The sequence below is a fragment of the Cyprinodon tularosa genome, unplaced genomic scaffold (assembly GCF_016077235.1).
Source record: "Cyprinodon tularosa strain WSP-4 unplaced genomic scaffold, ASM1607723v1 ctg199, whole genome shotgun sequence".
Taxonomy (NCBI): domain Eukaryota; kingdom Metazoa; phylum Chordata; class Actinopteri; order Cyprinodontiformes; family Cyprinodontidae; genus Cyprinodon; species Cyprinodon tularosa.
In genome coordinates, this window is record NW_024038729.1 from 1,981,546 (window position 1) to 2,002,851 (window position 21,306).

Genomic DNA, 21,306 nt, shown 5'->3' on the forward strand with positions numbered 1-21,306 from the left:
TATTTGACTAAATTAAACCAGGTGAAACAAAAACTTTTCCATTTGAGGCGTTCTGGATAGAGCAGATTAAGAGACCAAAAGTTTTTTTTTTATCTTAAATGCAAAATGTTTATATATTTTTTTACTCTTTTGATATAGTTACTGCTCTAAGTGAGTTGCTCTATCAGCTAAAGACATATTCTACAGTCTCCATACTCCAGTTGACGATTATTTGATTACTAAATTACTTGACAATAATTTCAATAATAAATTAATCACGATTAATCCCATTAATTGTTTCAGCCCTATTCAAATCATTGGCTGCACCTCATTCGTGGTTCAACACGTTCAAGTAAAAAGGGGACTCATTTTTGGTTAAAAGCATGCAAATTAAAAAAACATACAGCAACAACATTATTTCATCCTATGACACCCTTAAACAGAAGATAAACTTAAAACTTTTTTTGACAGGATTTAAGCTGTTTTAACTTAAAGAAGTTAATGATCAAATGTCAAAAATTATCAACATCAATACTGATGATATAGAAACTTATATGCTGTTATATTGCTCATAACAGCAGGCTCTGCCATGAAAAACTGTAAAAGTTAGCCTCCAATTTTCTGTCAGTTTAGAAGGGAGAATGAAAAGTGTGAAAAATACTGACTAATTCTGAATACTACAGCAGGGCTGGGGATGACAGGCAGTCAGTGCAGTGAAGATAAAGGTAATCTCTCTTTTTGAAGTCAGATTTGCTCACACAGGTAGACAAGGTAAAAAAAAAATACATGTAGCAGATCAAAGAAGTGTCACCCTGTATCTTTGGGATGCTGCCTGTGTTTGGCAGCTTTGTAAGGAAGTCACTTTTAGCTTTATGTATCACATGAACACTACAAACAAAGACCAGTCAAAAAGGACAGCCCGTGCACACATCTTTAGCAACATGTTAGGGGAATTTATTCTATAGTTATTGATGATTGTGTCAAGAAAACCAGTCTAAGAGTGGACTTTATTATTAACGGTTTTAAAAACTTATATATATATATATACATTAGTGCTACAACGTGATGGATGATGGAGAGAAAAAAAGGCAAAGACAGACCAAAAGCCAGAGTTATAACCTGAAATAAACACATCGCCCTGGAATTAGCTTGTCACATCTGTAATTTTCAGACATTTAAAGCCAACCTGTGAACATGTTGGAGGTCTAGCAGCTAACAGCAGTCAGGAGACCTTGTGCAGCTGCTGTGAAAGAACCGGAGCTAATAATGTGGGCATATAGCTGAGAAACCGTTCTGTCTGTTGCCAAATGAAAACTCATTTTTAGCAACAACAGCTTGAACAAACCTGTCAAAGGCAATGATGCTGTTTGGTTGTCATTTCAGTAGCAAACTGAACATGAACAGAAACAATGGCCTCAATCCATGTTTGCTTCAAACTGAGATTTCACACTAGAAAAACATGTTCTGTGCTAAATAGTCTAATATATAATCAGAAGGAAAGGAGAGGGAGCTTTAAGCGTCTGGGTGAACTTGAACCAGTAACACCTGAATGAAATGAATTGCTCATTTGCCAAACTTGATGGCACGCTGAAATACCTAATTAAGCCATTTCAATCAGCAGACTTGGAGAGCATTGGATTATAACATGTTAAAAACTCAGAGACAGTTTGCTCTCAAGTTTCCTTTTTTATCTTCTTATTTCCTCCAAAAATAAGAAATCATTTTTGACTAAAATCTAATCTGTATCATCATATTTCTCTTTCTTACACATAGGATCAAAGCAGCATCATTTCTGTGACGTTAATTGGTACTAATAGACATATTTATCTCTCAGTTCTGCAGTCTTTCTAGTTTTTCACAGATGATGCATTAGGAGTATTTTTAGTCTCTCCTTTGTTAGCAAGAAGTGGCACAAGTGAATGAAAATTTCACACTCCTGCACCGGTTAGTAGCAAAATTACCTGTCACTCAGATTTAAAATATTCCTTTTCTCCCTGCTAACATGTAGTAGACCGATGTCAGCAGGAGTCCCCGAAAATTGTGTGGCAGGTTAAGCTCCTGCACAAAAAAATTATCAAAAAATGTACTGTTAATGAGTGAATATTTCTTAAAATAAGTGCATTTGTTCATGAACTGAGGAGGTAAGTGACATTCTTTGCTAATGGAATAAGACATATTTACATTTAAATCAAGGAAAAACAACTACAGTCTTTCATTTCAATTGTTTAATATCCAATTGTATTATTTTGTGGGTAAAGATACTTATTCCACTGGCAACTCATCTACTTACAGAACTCAAATTAAGGATAAATACCCCTATTCTAAGAAATCTTTACTCATTTTTACATTGTTTTTGCAGTTTGCACTTATAATGAAAACTTGCCCCAGTTCCTCTCTGGCTCTGCTTCATGACTGTGCATCTGGGAGTGTTGGCCCAGTGGTTAGAGCAGCGCGCTTGTGCTCTGAGAAAGTTGCATGTGACCAGTTTGATCCCCACAGCCTCCTGAGCAAGACCCTTAACCCCGCACTGCCCTCCGGGCGCCGTACAATGGCAGCCCACTGCTCCCCAAGGGGATTGGTTAAATGCAGAGGTAAACTTCTCCAACATGAGATCAATGAAGTTTAACTAGATAGAAAAAACAATATTTAATTTAATCACCTATAAATTGAGCTTGTATGGTTAGTGTCAGGGGAAAGAACTGTTTCTCTTATTTTCTATTAGTCTGACCAATACCCTTAGGCCAATTGGCCAATGGAGGCCATTTTCAGAAACTTCAAGTCTTGTAAAACATAGCTTACATAAGGACTACATTATGGTGGCAACACCAAGAAGGTGTTTTCTACAACACTTCAGATGTAAAGGACTACATAGAGTCACTTTCTGGTCACGTATTTGACTGGATGTTACCTGAAAAAGCACTTTAAGAATTAAAATGAAGCTGAATGTGAAGACTCCAGTTCTGTAGAGCAAAAAAGGAGCCCCTGTGTGTCATTTAAGCAACACACTTCTATAAATAATTCAAGCAAGGAGAGGTACCTGAGTATCCACTGGGGCAGACTGTTTGATATTTTATTCTGTGTCAAAAGGCTAAGTCTGATTTTATACGAATGCTTTTTGCTCTCCTGTAAGCCAGTGCGATGATTAAGTGTGTTTCTTTAAGGCCAAGGTTCAGTCATATGAACAAAGCAAAGCCTTTCATATTAAGTGATCCTTCTCTCTGATTTACAAATGATTAAATCACAAGCTTTGCCTAAAGGGCTTTCAGCTATGCAATGGGCTTATTCCTAGAGGTAACACAATCGTTTGTGCTTCTTTTCCCATATCAACAACCTGAGGTAGGGGGAGCTGCTTTCTGAAGCTCCTCTATATAAAACATTTCATTGGATCTTTAAACAGCTTTGACAGAAGGCTTATAAAGTAGCACTTTGTGCATTCAGCACTCAGATTCCGAGCTCATATTGGCCCATTTCTACATCATTGATATCTATATAGTTTTTAATGTGTATCTAATGCATAACCATCTTACGACAAACTTTTCTGTCGTTTCTCATCCCGGAGACTTAAATGCGAAGTCTTTCAGAAATCTGCTGTCATGGGTCTTCATCACATTACAGCAATTTTGATACAGAAGCGACTTAGAACGAATAACGACCCGCAGCTATGAATTATGAATGAAGAGGGGAATACATAATTTAGCAGAGCTCCTTGCATATTTTATGCTAATTGTTTTCTTTTCATTTAGGAATGACAATTAACTTTCTGCAACAACACACATGTTGAAATGGGATTAAATGGTTTAGGAATTCAAACTCATTTTGAATTGATCATTTTGGTATGTTTTTTTTTTATCAGAGTTTTTTAGAGTTCAGTCAAAAATAGCAAATCAAACACCCTTTTCATATGTTTTATTTTATTGTTTAGTAATGTGTTCCCCTTTGCAATACTTTTTAGCTATTTCAGTTGATGATTTAGTTGTTATTCTAGTCTATAAAAAACATTATAAGTGTAATATTTACTGTTTGTAAGTATATCTAATGTGTAAACTGCATGAAATAACTAAGCTTTGTTTGTGAAATGTCCTTCAGACATGTGCTGCCATCTACTGTTATTAAGGAACCAATGCATTTCTTTATATATCTGCCCTAACTGGTTTAATTAATGGTGAAATCCTTTAAAATGCAAATATCAATAAATTAGAATATATAATAGATATTATTTATTTCTCTATTTCTATTAAAAAAATGTAATCAATATTTAAAATCTAAAGAGGATGGGTCAAAAAGGTTGAAGAAGCTGGTATATCTCAGCAGGCTGTATCCAAGTATATCAATGGAAGGTTGAGTGGAAGGAAAAAAAGTGTTTCAGGGAAACTTTGAAGAGTTTTGAAATAAAACCAGTTCAATTTTTTGTGAAGGCTATAATTTTATAAATGATTCAGATTATTTACATTATTTATTTTTTTTACAGAATCTGACTGAGAATGAAATCAGGAAGTTCAGCCTCCTTCAGCAGCCGTAAGTAACCCCTCCTTTTTTTTTTTCTATCTTTGAAAAAGAAAACAAAACAAAAAAGTAGGGACAGCAGGTAAAGATTCATCTTGCACTTTTTTGTTCAGCCTTTCATATGTACTTTGTAGGATGATTTAATATCAAATAAAAGCTGTAAGGAAACATGAGGATCCAACCAGGGATTATTGTTAAATAAATAAATAAAAACAGCTCAAATTAAGTTAATTTGTCTTTTTTTATCATTTTAATCTAATCAACTATTGAAAACAGGATAAGTTACCATATATACGCTGATTGCACAAAACTGTAAATAATCTCTTTAGCTGGTGACTGTAATTCCATTTTTAAAGTAGATTCAAAGAACTAATCAGTTGTGTGCAAAACTTTTCTCCTCCTGAATAAAAAATAAAAAAAATCTGTGGTGGTAGTTTTTGGACCAAAGAAGGATTGCTACAGCTAAAAACCACTGATCAGGCCAGAAATCTGGGTCAACCTTATATCAGCTGAAGAACATTTTCAGGATTAGGATTAATGTCTCAACAAACTTCCGCAAAACTGTAAAACTGCAGATTAAGGTTGGGACCCACTTTTCTTTTCAGCTCGTATTATACCCTTGCAAGCCACCTTTTTTTATGTTTTTTATTGTAAACCACTTAGGATTTCCATCTTAACCTAAATGTGCTATTCATATAAACTGGCCTTGCCCTACTTACCCTTTATAAGAGAAGATTATCTAAACCCTCCATGTTTGCCGCCTCAATCCCACAAGGTAGAAAGAAACAAACACTGGTTAAAATGGTTAATAAAGAAAGTAAAAAGTAATTCAAACTCAATCATAAAAAAATTAGTTTGACTGTTGAAGCATATTATGCAGCATTAGGTCAGATTGCATTTTGCTCTGAGAGGTTGCAAAAATTCCTACAGCAATGTGATGACAGATGTTTTGATAGTTGAAATGAAAAATGGTTTTCTTGCCATAAATATTATGGATGTGTGACACAAGTTTGTAACGTTTGCTCTGAATAAATCACACAATTTTTGGAACAACTTTCTCTGAACAGGTTAGTAGAAATGTGTCGCTATAAACTTTAGATTTCGATGCATACAGCTTGTAAGATGCAATGCATATCCTCATGTTTGGAGAAAAGAACAAACTCCTTACACTAGCTTTTTATGATGATGGCAGGAGGGTGATGAATTGGGATTATTTTGCAGCCACAGCCTCTCAGATACTTATTGAGTCCTCTGTAAACTGAAGTTTCATAAGTGATGCCTTCTGTCAGATAACTATAACTTAGGTAAAAATTGGTCCTGGACAGGACATTGATCTCAAACACAGCAACAGTCCGATAGAAAAAGAAAACAGTCAAGACTTTGCAAAATCTCAAAGTTCAGATCTTATCTTGTTTGAAAGAAAGCTTGTATCTCAGGGGAGCTGTACAGGAAGATGTTTGCAAACCTTAATGAACAGGAAGTTTCATTTCTAACTATTGCTCATTGCTAGAGCCGGTTAAAACAAGACTCAACACTGATCCATTAATGGTAACAACACCTCCATCTCACTAGAAATTATGGTTCTGCAAAGAACAACTAGTTTGGTTAGTTATGCACAATTATACAATCTTTACAGAAATAAAATACGTAGAATTAGACTTAAAAGGGAGATGTCAGCCCCCTAAGCTCACTGTAACTACAGTAGAAGGCGATTCATGTGTTTACAATATATATATATATATATATATATATATATATATATATATATATATATATATATATATATATATATATATATATAAATAGATAGATATATAGATATATAGCAGAACCCTCAAACTCCCAGGCCCGGGCTTGAGGATGATACAACCCACCTCATGAGGGGTGAGAAAATAGTTTAGTAGTGTTTTTATATAAATATAGATAGATAGATAGATAGATAGATAGATAGATAGATAGATAGATAGATAGATAGATAGATAGATAGATAGATAGATAGATAGATAGATAGATAGATAGATAGATAGATAGATAGATAGATAGATAGATAGATAGATAGATAGATAGATAGATAGATAGATAGATAGATAGATAGATAGATAGATAGATAGATAGATAGATAGATAGATAGATAGATAGATAGATAGATAGATAGATAGATAGATAGATAGATAGATAGATAGATAGATAGATAGATAGATAGATAGATAGATAGATAGATAGATAGATAGATAGATAGATAGATAGATAGATTCATATTTTCCACTTATTTGCCTGTGTAAGCCTGCATGGGTAAGTAAAAATAGTTCTTTATAAACTTTGATTGAGAAATACGCAATTAAAGAAATGCTGTAAACATTTTATTTTTACCTATTTTGTATTCGAGTGTTCTGTTTTGTGTTTGTGTTATGCAATTTTTTGTTTTTTAACATATTCTGAGCCAAACTTTTCAGTAATATAAAGTGCTCTCTAAATAAAAATTAATTGCATGTTAAATAAGATATGCGACATATAGGAAAAGTTATCAACATACAAGCAGGAGTTCTTTCAAAAAGTTTGGAGATCAATTGCATCTTACTCTTGTTTCGGGAAAAGAATTAAACCCAAAACTTGTAAGACATAGGAAAGTAAAAAAAAATGATTATATTAATAATATAAAAGCCAGATTCCTCCCATAGATATTTGAATAAAGTTTCACAGTCTGAGATCCTGCGTAACTCACAGGAATGTGTCCCACTGAGAGGCAGGCAGCCCCTGACAATTGACTGTGGAATACATCTGCAGCTCAAAGACAAAGACATAAAAACTACCCCAGGAGGGGCAGCTTCAGCTCAATGATATCATACAGATTCAGCAAAAAAAGGCATAGCTAATGAACCTTTTTCATTTAGTCCAATCACAACCAAAGGTTTGGATGGGCATCTTTTAAGCTGTGCTCTCTCTCTATTGCTCCTAAAAGATTATGTGCAAACAATTGGCTTTAGAAATCACCTCATTAGGAGAAAGAGTCCACTTCTGTGTAATTCAAGCTGTATAAATTAATTTCCTCTGTGAATGCCTCAGAGGGTTGTTAGAAAACATTAGTGAATCACAAAGAAGAAGGAGGAGAGATTTAAAAGCACATTTAGTTACTAAAATTAGTTATATAAATGTTCACAATATGGTAATAATGCAGACGTACCACGACCAGCAGAGCGTTAATTATACTAAATAGGCAAAGGGGCTTATAGTAACTCTGCTGGGATCCAAAGCTCAGGTAGAAAATCAGCATCCCACAAATTGGCCCTTTGTTGAAGACCATCATAATTTATAAAAGAAAAATATATTTGTGCTGGTGATTTTTGTGACCACATGCAATGGAAATATTTCTCTTTCAGCATTTACAGAAAAGCTGGTCAGAGTTGATGAGAATAAGGCTAAGTCAACCGCAAGTAGAGCTGCAGAAGCTGCAAAGAGTAACTGGAGCAGAGGTTTCCAAAGCAACCAATGAAAAAACATTTACAAAATGTTTACAAGATGTATTATTTAACACAAACTGTAGGACTCTGCTTACATACCTCTCCAGCTATTAAAGGTTTCCTTCAACTAGTGCATTTTTTTTTCAGTTCAGGGTTTTTCTTGACTCCCATGGGGCGAATACAAATTGTTGTTCTCACCAGTTTCCTTCTGGTTTCCAGTATTGTTGTTGTTCATTGTGCACTTGCTCAACCAGGAATTGAAAATTGAAAAGCCGCACAGCAAGTACTGACCTGCCGTTTTATTGTGCCGTGATTTTTCTGTGCAACAGCTACACATTGCAACTCAAAGTATTCCTCACATGCTACAGGAAAGCGATGTTGCAACATGTCCCGCTGGCTCACACGGCTCAACATAGAATACTGTAGGTCTTACAAATCTACTTGGTGATATAGTCAAGCAGCTCAGTTCAGTTGGGTTGATTTATATAACAAACATTTCAGAACTTTATACAAGACAAACTGCTATTAATAATATACAATCCAATTCTAAGCCAAATCAATTACAGCTTTATGGTCACCATGCAATACAGCCAAATTCAGCTGAGCGTGTAATACCACTCAGTGAAAAGTTGTCTGTATTAGTAAACATCCTGAGAAGACATCTGGTAAAGCTGGAGAGGAACCACTTCTTTTAAACAGGAAGAAGCCTTCAGCCGAACCCGACTCTGTATGATCATCTGCCACAACCAATATGAGGTTTAAAGGAGAGGAAGCAGATTTAAAAAACAAAACAAAAAAGGCATGAGCAATAGACCAAGGTATACGTTTCACATAGTATTAAGTTAATGGTGGTAATAGCTCCATCACTGTCTCTTTTCAGGGAGGAGAGATAAAAATAAAAGTCATCTATGGTAAAGAAACACAAAAAGATGCTAGATAAATGGCTTTGTAGGGAAAAGACACATCTAAGATTCTAGGATTTATTGCATGGAAATTAAAAACTAAAGTTTATGCAAGTTGCAGAAAATTTAAAGTATTTGTTCATGGAAGAAGCAAAAAGAATCATAGAAATGTAGGAGCACTCTGTGTGAGAGAAGAGGGAGCACATAGTGATGTTCAGTCACAGCACTGGAAAAAATCCAAATCTAGATAAGTCATTTTTTCTTAAAATAAATGAATTTGTTCTTGGATTGAGGAGGTAAAGGAGACATTTTGCCAATGGAACAAGACAATTTACACTTAAAATTAGAAAACACAATTGCATTGTCGTATTTCAAGTTCATATTATCTAAATATCTTATTTTAAGAGTAAAATTGCTCATTCCGTTGGCAAACTATCTCATTTACCTGCTCAAATTAAGGGTAAATACACTTAATTTAAGAAATTTTTTACTAATTTTTAGATCGTTTTTTAAGTGAGTCACTGGTCAGGAAATAGTCACAGCCAAACCCAGAACGTATAACCTCTGTGGTGAGAGAACGCTAATGGAGAACTCAAAGTTAAATACTACAAATATGTAAAAAAAAACAATACCTTAATTGAAAATATGTATTCAATTAATAGTTTAAAGCAATCAGTGTCCTCCATGTATATAGGTTATAAATAAAGAGAACGCTCAGATTAGCCTGATACTTTCTAATTATCAGTGTCAAAACAAAAATAAAATTAAAGTTAGATATATCCTCATTCATAGCAGAGATGTCAAGTAACGAAGTACAAATACTTTGTTACTGTACTTAAGTACACTTTTTAGGTATCTATACTTTACTCCGTTACTTATTTTTCTTCCTATTTCTTACTTCTACTCATAATATTTTCACACAAGTATCTGTACTTTCTATTCCTTATATTTTTAAAACAAACGTTACTCGTTACTCTTGGCTTTGATTTAATGTTTATAAATGTTTATTTCACATCATATGCGCCATGCAATGCAGATCATTGGCTCCATCCACATCTAGTGAAAACTAGTGTAATTGGATGAGTCATACAACGCAAACACTCTTTGGTTAGCTAAAGGAAATCATCAGAAGCAAGCAGGTGTTCTTCAAACTGCAAATTGTCTATGCCATGCTACAATGTCGGGTTGAGAAAAAGATGTTGAAATGTCTGAAAGGTCGGACACAGTTGAGACCAACAAGACCTCCCTCATCCTTGACCCTATCTCAAAGAAATTTTCCAAATAGTCGAAAAATTGAGCTTTCAATTCATATACTGGCATCTGGCTGTTTTTTTTTTTTTTAAAGGTTTCTTTATACTTTTATACTTTAAGTAGTTTTTGGAGCACATACTTTTTCACTTTTACTTGTGTAAAGAGGTCAAGTTGATACTTCAACTTTTACCAGAGTGTTAAACTGCAGTATCTATACTTCTATTAAAGTAACAGATGTGTGTACTTTTGACACCACTGATTCATGGAAATAATAGAGAGAAAATAGCGAGGAGTCTGTTCCACAGAAGAGGAAGCTCAAACCTTAAAGATTTGCCACTTTAAGCTTTTAGAGTTTCAAGGATCCAGTTAATCTATAATCTGGGGAGATTATTTTAGGCTTTAAATGTAAAAAGGATGTAATCCTCTGCATGTCTTTTTTTTCATATTAAGGCTGTGACATTAATTTTCCTAGGAAATGACCAAACAGGATGTTAAAATTCAGTGGCCTCACATATTAACCACATGACGCTTCCTGACACTTTTTATCTCATAAGAATCAAATTGGAACAATTTTGTGAACATCTGAAAAGGCTTGTCAGTGAATTATATGGATGTATCACAAAGAGGTTTCATGTTTTTCTCAGTCAATAATGACCGCTGTTATGTGCTGAGGCAACAGTTTTTTTTCTACCAAATGAAAAAAAAAATCACCGTGATAACAATGCATAACGTTATGTGGTGGTCATCTTCCGGTGGCAGGACAGGCCGCAGACACATTCTCTATAAATAGCAAAAACCTGGTATTGCAACATGACAAATAATCATGACCAGATTTTGAAAGATGCCTCAGACTACACGTAGACATGTCTTTTATCACTCTATTAAAAATATGAATTCTTCTGATAGGTTCTATTTTTTCGTCATAGCATGAATATATTTTAATGGCCTATTGTTTCGACGCATCACATCTAAACAGCAACTTTCCCTTTGTTCGACTTATCATATTTTAATGTGATTTAAAGTATATTTTCAAGTTTTCATCATGTTTGATATAGTCTAATGGGGTTGTGAGAAAAAAAAAAATTCCGGCTGGAAAAGGGCAACATAGAAGAAAATCAGAAAACATGTGATGCAAGAAAGTGTGGTCAAAAACGAGAAGTGATGTTTTTTTTTTTCCGACTCAAGCAACTGGAACAAAAGCACTCCCTTTTTTTTAAAGACAGACATACAGAGCATTCATTTGCTAACCTGTGAATAACCTGGCAGCACAATCTAAATCTGTGAGAGGAGTACGGATCAGAAAATGACAACTCTTGGATTAAATGTGAATATGGATGCGTTGACTAAACTTGCGGCGCCTGCCACAGCAAAGATTAGGTAAGAGGTTGATTTTGAATTACGACAGCTGCACTAAAAAAAAGCGGACAAAACATTGTAAGGCTGTTTTTTTCCTAAACAACTAGATGTATGTGTTTTTATTTCTAAAAACAGAACTTAGCAACCTAAATTAGTTTTTTTTTTTAAACTATATTTTAATCTAAAATAAAGGAATTTCTATTCTAATTACAAAGCTTTGATTAATAGTATTGTGTCTTTCAGGCAACTTCAGAAAATGGTTCAAGACATCAAGAAAAATGAGGGCAGTCTGCTGAATAAAATCAGAAGGTCAGTCTCTGAAATCTCTGCAGCTGTCACTGTGACATGCCATATTCTTGTATTTGTGCTTTAATGCTTTTATATAACATCTATACAGTATTTTTACCATTTGCACTTCTTTGAAAGAGCTCATAAATAGAGTTAAATCCAGAAAAGTGCAAGACTGAAATTTGTTCATGGGAAGAAAGGTTTTGTAGAAGTCTTCTGATCTAAAAATCCTCCATGTGGTTTGCGTACAGTACATGCATCAGTGGAGAATGCCAATTCCTCTTTCACAAACATTGGAAAGAGAGAACAGCACATGGACCAAAATACCTAAAACAGATGGCTGCTCTCTCACTTTCCTTTCCTGAAATGAGTCCGCCTAAAGACACATGAGCAGAGGCACAAGCACATGGTGCACATGCTATTCATCCGCACTCTGCTTTGTGAATGTGCACACAAGTCGGATTAACTTGAATAATTTAGATCAAAAAGTGATACTACTATATTGCATAGATTCATCACACTGAGAGCATTTCAAGCTTTTATTTCCAGTAATTGCAATGACTATATGGCTTATAATTACCATAATCTATTATTGAACAGGTCCAGAAAAAATAATTTGTTTATTTTTTGATAAAGATCTCATCGTAACTGGGTAACTGTTTAACTGCTAGATGTCCAGCAGGCGGTCGATGAGAACATCCACAAAATATCACAGCTTCAGTAGTTAGATGTTCATAGAATCTCTCATAAAACAATATTAATGGGAATTTAGTGGAAGGAAAAGCTGTGAGAATATATACATTCATTAAGACATGACCTAACCCATTTGTATGTCTGGTGGAGATAAGCAATGCTTGGATTGTGGCTGCAGTTGGTCCCTCAAACTCCTCCATAGACAGAAATATCCAAAACATGGGCGACATCTGCTACATTCCTTGTGGATCCAAGCTTATTACCTAATTTCTCCCTTCAGATGAAAATGACATGCTGAAACATGCATTTTATTTGGAAATGTGGGTCCTATGAATCCTGAAGGAAGAGTGGGAGGAAAGTTGTTTGAGGTTCAGGTTAAAGCTTACATAGAGATTTCTTTTTTTTTTAAACCGTTGGTATTGGTATGCTCTGTTTTATCAAGTCCAAGGTCAGCTCAAATTACTTCCAAGGACGTTAAGAGCTGTAAAGCAGGCTGTGCTCGGAGCTGCAGAATGATTGCCTCAATGACGCCAATACATGCATCAGGCTAAAGGAGCCCTAACCAAGTTTCATTTTCTGTAGAAAAAGTGTTGGGTTTTTAATTATAGGTAGATTATAATAATCAAAAATAAAACAAAACACTAGAAAGCCATAATTCTGTTATTTTTACCTTTTTTCAAACAGTTACCTGAAGAAATGTCTTTTTAAATTCTGTATTCACAGTATTGCCAGCCAATGTGTCCCAACAGTTGTGGCAGAGGACAATAAACCCTTGATCATACATAAGTATTCCCACTGTTTGTTTTTTTTATAACAGATTGAAAACCAAACCACGTCCAAACCTTCCTGCCAGAGACTACAAAGGTAAGAGCTCAATTAGCAGAGCAATTCCTTTAAATAGCCTAAAACCAACCTTAAAAGTTACAGTTATCACATAAAAAACATTAACCCTGAATGCCGAACGATTAAAAAAACAAAGTTCAAATTTACAGGTTTCAAATGAGGCAATAGAAATGTCTTATCGTTATTTTTTTCTTAATTGATAAGAGCCTTTGGTTCTATAGAGTTTCACTTCCCTAAGCGATTGTCTGAGAAACCCTCGGAGCTAATTCAGAGCAGTTTCTGTTTATAATGTGAATCCTTCTGCTGAAAGAGTATTTCAGGGTTCTGCGGGTTTGGCGACACGGTCCGCTTACCCCACAGCACTCAAAGCCGAGGTGTTTTGCTAAAATTAGAAAACATGTTCCAACACCTGCCCATTAGCTGTTATTGCTGGGTTCTTTTTTTTTTAGGTATCCTGGGAATTCAATGAGTTTCTGTTTCTACTTAAGATTAAACGAATTTTTGTGTTTGCAGACCACAGAGAAAATGATGAAGGCTCTGATCCAGAATATGTAAGTCATCCTGATAGAAATAAAAAGCCTGTCATGTTTAGATGTTTTGGCTGAAAATACTCTTTGAAGCATGACAGGTACTGTATGTTGCTTCCAGAACAATCCATGTGAGGACACACCTGATGACAGTTATGAGCCTCCCCCAGTCCACAGGGAGTTCACTGGACGTCCCTTTGCTGCCCTGCCAAGGGGGGAATATCTAGGTTGGTAATGGGACATGACATGGCAGGTGGCTCGGAGCTCGTCTGCCTGGCCGTCTGTTTCCTGGACGGGGGCGCATTTTATAGTTTCCTTTTTTATTTCTGCTTCTTCCTGTATGTCTGCTTTGGTCTCCTTGAACCCCAGTCGGCCTCGGCAGATGGCCTCTCACACTGAGCCTGGTTCTGCTGGAGGTTACTTCCTGTAAAAAGAGAGTTTTTCCTCTCCACTGTCGCTACAAGCATGCTTAAGGGCTGGTTATACTCCTGCAGCAGTGTGTCGCAGTGAGCTTGTCGCAGATATTTTTGATTTATGCCCTATATTGAAGCGTGGTCTGAACGCCACGCCGCAACGCAAGAGGGACAATCATGAACTAGCTGTGGGTCTAGATCAGGGGTCACCAAAGCGGTGCCCGCGGGCACCAAGGGGCCCTCAAGGACCACATGGGGTGCCCACTTCGTCTTCTGAAAACAGAACAACTCACTCAGTGGGTTAAGTTTAAATTTTTTTTTTTATTCTGTTGCTCTTCTTTTTAATCATTTATGTATTATTTCATCATGTTAACTATTTCATCATATTTCTGTAGTTTCAAAATTACAATATCGAAATAAAAATAAGAAATGAATAAAAGAATAAAATAAGAATAAAAATGACTTTTTATGCATGAGATTTACTGTAGGTGAACACTGATCCCTCCAGTTCATAGGTCAGTATTGGTAGCCCTTCCTATGACTCGGTAGCCATGAAGTAGCCCTCAGCCTTAAAAAGGTTGGTGACCCCTGGTTTTAGATACAGCCGAGGCATTGAGGAAATGGGGGCAAGTTTGTGTGACAACAGAGGGACATGAGGGCGAAAAAGAGCGAGGATCCAGGTGGAAAAAGGGTCCCAGCGTTCTCGCGCACCTCGCTCTTCTAGCTGGTCCAACTTCACGAGTCGTTTTCCACGATGGCGGTCATACAAACAGAGCAAACCGGTAAGGTACCAAACAGGAAATATGGATAGTGTAGAACTGATGTAGATTTGACCAATCAGATGCCACGTCAGCAGCACTGTCATTACAATTTTGGAGAGGTCTGCGACACACATGTAGACGACCTGGTTTCTGAGAATAAATCAGCCTTTAGTGTGAGGGAGTGTCAATGAGTCGATGCAATCAACTGGTTTTCCTTAGATAGAAAACTTTTAATCAATTTGACTTATGATCTGATTAACTGTAAAGTACCTTGAGATGACATGTTGTGAATTGGCGCTATATAAATAAACTGAACTGAATTTAGTCTGATTTGTTTTATTGACTCATCCTTTCTGCAAAATATGAATCATTTCCAAATTATTTTGCAATAAACATTCTTTAAATTTCCTGAAATGCTGTCAAAACACACCAGAAATATGTAGTCATGCAAAATGAGATGTTTCTTTCCTTCTTTCTTCCTCTTCATTTCAGACAGTTGTCATGTTCGACCAAGCCGACCACCCAGGAAGCCGCTCCGGCCTGATAAGGCCTCCAGACAACTGCCTCCTGAACCCTCCCAACCAGATAGTGACAAAGATGTAAGGCACTTTTCTTTGCCGCCATTTAAACTGCCTTGAACATTCCTAAATGCCTATGAACACCTTTTTTTCTTCCCACAGGAAGACTACATAGACCCAGATCCCAATGGTGAGGACGACTACATAGAACCCACAGACAATTCATCCACAAGTAAGATGTGCAGTAAAAAGCAGAAAGAACATCAAGGATACAAGAAAATGTGAACTCACATATCTAATTTTGAAAATTCAACAATTTAGTTTTGCTTTTTTATTTTTATGTTTGAAGGTGGAAAGAGAGCAGGAGGCGACTATCCCACTCTACCTCCAGCTTTACCAGACCGTCCATCCAGTCCTAATGGTGGGTACCAGTTCGCAGTAATTGATTTTATAATCAGCTGAAACCTAATATTTTACATTTAACTTTTGGAAATAAAATAGTCACTCTTTAAAGAATGCATCACCTCTGTCTGTAGTTAGTACGACGTTAAAAGTCTATAGTTTCTGCTTGGTTTTATGTGTGATTTTGTTATAATTTTTTTCTCCAATCTGTTGTGTTGTTCTGTCAATATAAAAGCCATCAACAAATTAATAAAATAAAAAATACAAAAAATAATGAACCTCCTGCAAATAATCCATCATTAATCATTGAGGGTTTCGTTCTGAAATGTTATTACATCAAAAATTATTTTTTAAAAGGGAAAATTTCTTTCATAAATGTGCAACTTTGTGAAGTACTATAGAGTTATGCAGGGATGAATGGATTTTATGGCCTTTATATTTGTTTATCAGTCCTAGTTGGATGTGAGGGGGGAAGTCCAAGTCCCACTTTCATGACAGGACTTCCAGTAACCCAGCTGTAGTCCAACAAATAACTCAAAACCAGCTGAATCTGTATTTACTGATTTAGAAAGAATAAAATAGAATTCTACTTTACCATCATTACATTGTCAGAAGTACAAAGCAATGAAATGAACTCTCTGCATTTAACTTATCACCTTGGGGAGCAGTGGGCTGCCATTGTGCAGCGCCGGGGGAGCAGTGTGGGGTTAAGGCTCTTGCTCAGGGACCCACTCCCACTCTGAGGGAGTGGGGCTTGAACTGAGAACCTCTGGATTTCAATGAACTAACCACTAGGCCACCAGTCCCCTGTTAAAAATCGATTTGCCTATATGATGTAATTTTTGTCTACCCGATATAATATCGATATTTCAGTTCCTAGTATAGATTTTTTGAAAACTCTCATTATCTGGAGCTGTTTTTAGTATCCTGTGTTAAAGTACCAAGAACATTATGACTAATTATCTAGCGGATGCCATGGATATTTACAGTCAAGTTTGTGGCATAAGTTATGCTTTTATTCAAATTAAGGATACGTTCTGTTTCAATGAAAGTTTCAACTTTTTAAAGTTAACTTAACCCCTTTGTATGCTGGGTTGTGGAGACGAACCGGACAGTATGCAGAAACGTAGGCATGTAATGATGGAATGGATGCTGGGATGGACCAGTACAAGTTGGTCAGTGTTGTGCAGTTCTGCTTCTTTGGCTTTTTTTTTTATTTCAGGCGTTCCCACAGTGAGTCATTTGTGTAGAAACTGTAGGATTTGTATGGAAATCACATGATTGAACTGTATTTTCAATTCGTCAAAAGTTTTACCCCACATGCCCTTACTGACACGATCCTCTGCATTTATCTGGGCTTGGGGCTGTCCTGTATAGGTTATAGTCCCCTTTGGGGCTGCATTTTTTATTTTATTTTTTTACACAGTTACACTCCCCCCCCCAAAAAAAAACTAAAATGGACTGAACAATAGAACAAAAGTTTTAACAATCCTCTACTGACAGAGAGGCTGGATATTGGCTGCAAGGAAAGTGAAATCCAGCGAGTGTGCAGATCAGTCATGGAACTCTAATCTAAACTGCAGTCTCATTTATCCATGGTATAAACTACTGCAACCGATAAAACTCTTAATGCTCCGAATGTCCATATCAATGCTTTTTTTTTTTTGCACCATCTTTTTTCTCCCACACTGTTTGCATTTGATCACTGCTGCACTTTTAATGGAAATGTCATGAAAGCTGTAAATGAACAAAATGAATTTTTGTTTTGTATACACTCTACAGTATGTATACAAAATGACAATAAAAGATGTCTAAGATATTCATAAGCTGAGGTCATATACATTTTAATCTGAAAAACTCACACAAAGAGAAAAGACAATTAGAAGAAAATTATTGATACTTGGTCTTTGGCGCTCAGACCTCAGCAGGAAACATAGTGCCTAATTTTGATACATATACATGAACAGGAGTAAAGAAAAGGGCTGTTTGCAGTGGAGATAGATGAAGTTGGTCAGTCTGTAGACTGCTGGTTAGCGAGACGGTATGCTGAGCTTTATGGAGAGATCCAGTGGACTGCGTGAGCTGATACTAGAGCTTCTATCAGGGACCTGGAGATGGAAGTCCAGTTTGGATTGCACAAGTTGAGAGAACTTGACTATGATGAGCAAGAGTGTAGCGACAGTGGAGATGAAAAAATCCCGGTTGGGAAGAAAAATCTGGCAGAACCAGGCTCAACATGGCGGTCTTCCACCGGACCGGTTAAAATGAAACGCGGAATGCAGTAAGAGTCTGGGAGTAATGATACTCTGATGAAGTTTTAGCTACGATGGTGGAGGAGGGGCTGGAGGTGGGTTGAAACGGGGTCATCTGAATGAAGTCACACAGCGCAACCACCGCTTGCGACTAGGTAGCAGACGAGTTGCGGATCCGAGGTCTTTTGAGATTAACTTTGGATGCCAATTGGTTTTTGTGAAGGTGTGGTTGAAAGCTGATTGGCTGTGTCGTAGGTGGATGTAGGAGAGCAATCAGTTTCTTCAGTTGAACTTCCACCTAGGCTCCATAAAACAACATAATACATGCATGACTTAATACATGCATGTACAGCCCAAAGTTTACAATAATTTCAAACATTAACTTAATAAATCTTGCAACAAAAACAAGCATGCATCAGGTTTTTATGACAAATTAAGAGTAGCCCAGAATACCAACAGCATTTACTCTAGATGATGAACCTGCATAAATAACAACTTAATGAAATACCCAACCCAACCAAAACATGTAGTTTTTTGAGGATTCAATGAGGAAGCTTAGCTTGAAAGAATTTAAACCTGCATCTAAAACAGCTGTAATCAGGTTAATTACACAGCAGTGGTTCATTAAAAGAAAAAAATAATTCACTGTCAGTCGACGGGCACTTTTGATTAACTGTTTGTTTTTATCAGAAATTAACCCCAACAGTGGTTAAGAAAATATTCTGCTATCATTACATTACAGAACAGTTATAAACATTTTAGAAATGTCTGATTTTTTTTATTAGATTATCCACATCATTTTTTGAGAACAAACCTTTAATCTTTAGCATTCTTATAATTGTTAGTCAGGTTTAAACGCTACAAGACTATGAACTAAGTGTCTAAAGGCTGATGGTGAAGCTTGCTAATCGGCTAAAAGTTTAAACATTTAAAAATGTCGTTACATGCATTTATACTCTGCAAGGTTTTAAACACTCATTATATTAATAATAATGTCTGACATCTGATTTGGTTGCTACATAGATAGGGATAAAGGTAACACTCATGGCTCCTAATGCGAAGTCGATTCTTCTGACTGATTCTGCCTTTGTTTTTGACAGATTTATATGAAGAACCTGAAAAAGAGGTAAAGTACTGTAACCTCATTGTCTGTTCTATAAATAACAAATATTCCAGCAACATAGGAAACAGAATTTATTTTATTTTTTTTAACCTTTCTGCAGAAGTCACCTTCACCTCCCCAGAGAAACAGGTCAGTATCAGACTTTATTGACGTGGTTGTAGATACACTGTGTATGCTATTTAGGATGGTTAGGATGGCGTTATCTTTTACTCCACACGCAGCATTTTGCATCATCTGACCAGTACTGTCGCAGTTGGATATTTTTATTTTTCGTATGATAAATTAAACGGCAGTACGTTTTTTATCCAAAGCTTTCTGATATTGTCTGATAATTATTTTGTCTTGTTACAGCCTTTATATTCAATATATGTTTTGGATTTTATAGACCAACACAAAATGGTCCATAAATATGAAAAGAAAGATTTTTTTTTTCCTCAAAGAAAAATCTAAAAACTCTATTAAGATATTAGAGGCTCCAGAAGAAGTAAGAACAGGGCAGAGTTTCAATATCTAATAGATCAGCATCTCTATGCATTCAGCCAGAGCTACAGCAGAGGGGTTTAGATCACTACATTTATGGTGTCAATCTAACTTTAAAAAATAACAATTTATATTTTATTCTTTTCTGAGACTGACGGGTTAAAGTGCAGTAACTTTTTTAATTAAACTGGGAGATAATGATCATCATCCTCCCAAATTGCATTGAAAGAAGATAAATGAAAATAAAATATTTTATTTGCCTTATCAGTGTTGTTTGACTGTTTGTTTGTTGAATAGGAGGTACAGTTAATTAGCTTTATTATTAATATTGATTTTACATTAAGTTTTGTATACTTTTACTGCAAGGATATACATTGTAGAAATTATGAAGAGGAATTTCTCTGAATTACATACAATTTAGACTGTTTTATTTTACCTATGAGTCAATGCAGCAGAATAAATCACTTTAAAAGTAGGAAGGTAATTCTAATATCTTTGGATTGCTGATTCATTTATATTTTCGGGGTTTTCTTTTTTTTTTTAACATAATGGTTTTAAATACTAGATGTGTGACCCCTGAGCTTTTGGCCTTCAGTAGATGTGCACGGGAAAAAATCTAAATCTAGATAAGCAATTTTTTCTTAAAATAAGTGCATTTGTTCTTGAACTGAGGAGGTAAAAGAGACTTTTTACCAATGCAACAAGACAATTTAGATTTAAAATAAGAAAACACAATTTCATTGTCTTATTTGAAGTGCATATTATCTAATTACCTTATTTTAAGAGTAAAAATACTCATTTGATTGGCATATTATGTGATTTATCTATTAGAATCAAGGGTAAATACACTAAATTTAAGATTTTTTTTACTTATTTCTAGATTGTTTTTCCAGTGTGGACCCCTGAGTAACTTCCCATTTATATATTACTTTAAAATTGAAGGTTTTTAATGGAAAAAAATAGGAATTTCTAGAGTTATGACAAATGTTTGCTTGAAATGCTTGTAGTTTTAAGTATTTTTTTTAAAGCATAACTCCTTGTTTGTTTTATAGAGACGAAAACCATAAAAATCTCCTTTCTTGTTTTGTAGATTTTGTCCGCCTCCTTCCAAACAGTGTCCTTCTGTACCAAAGCCCAGCCCAAGGTAGGAACTGTTCAATCTGAAAACATGTCAGACTCGTTCAATTTTTTAATTCTAAAATGAAAATGTCATTACTAATACTTCCTATATAAATATCTCTCCTCACAGGCTCAACAACTGGGGATCCACCCTCTCTGTATGTTTTTATCAGATGTTAAATAGTAGATCTGAAATTCTAGACTGTGCAGAAATTGGACACAAACTGCATGTCTGCATATTTCACAGGCCCAGCAGCCCACAGACGATGATGAATATGAACTTTGTGATCAAGATAACAGTGAGTATTGGTTCAAAAGAGAAACTTGTGGGGAAAAAAGGCATTTAAAACCATGCTTTGAGTTAATTGAGCTTGCTGTGATATAAAGAGGCAATTTTGTAAAAGTAAAAAGGCACTTTAAAGACAACGGTGTGCTTTG

At 35.6% G+C, this 21,306-nt stretch overlaps 1 protein-coding gene across 2 annotated transcripts in view; it reads left to right on the plus strand.

The window, feature by feature from the left end:
- Positions 1–21,306, plus strand: part of blnk (B cell linker) — a 48,499-nt gene that overhangs the window by 20,226 nt on the left and 6,967 nt on the right. Inside the window, exons 3-15 of one of the 2 annotated variants that reach the window (XM_038284048.1) lie at positions 4,448–4,494; positions 11,693–11,758; positions 13,248–13,294; positions 13,787–13,824; positions 13,922–14,027; positions 15,467–15,573; positions 15,655–15,724; positions 15,842–15,913; positions 19,247–19,272; positions 19,370–19,398; positions 20,840–20,893; positions 20,999–21,026; positions 21,116–21,167. In XM_038284048.1, the coding sequence (XP_038139976.1) occupies positions 4,448–4,494; positions 11,693–11,758; positions 13,248–13,294; positions 13,787–13,824; positions 13,922–14,027; positions 15,467–15,573; positions 15,655–15,724; positions 15,842–15,913; positions 19,247–19,272; positions 19,370–19,398; positions 20,840–20,893; positions 20,999–21,026; positions 21,116–21,167 (742 nt within the window). Of the gene's footprint in view, positions 1–4,447; positions 4,495–11,271; positions 11,471–11,692; positions 11,759–13,247; positions 13,295–13,786; positions 13,825–13,921; positions 14,028–15,466; positions 15,574–15,654; positions 15,725–15,841; positions 15,914–19,246; positions 19,273–19,369; positions 19,399–20,839; positions 20,894–20,998; positions 21,027–21,115; positions 21,168–21,306 lie in introns of those variants that run through there. The other variant, XM_038284049.1, reaches the window with a different exon arrangement.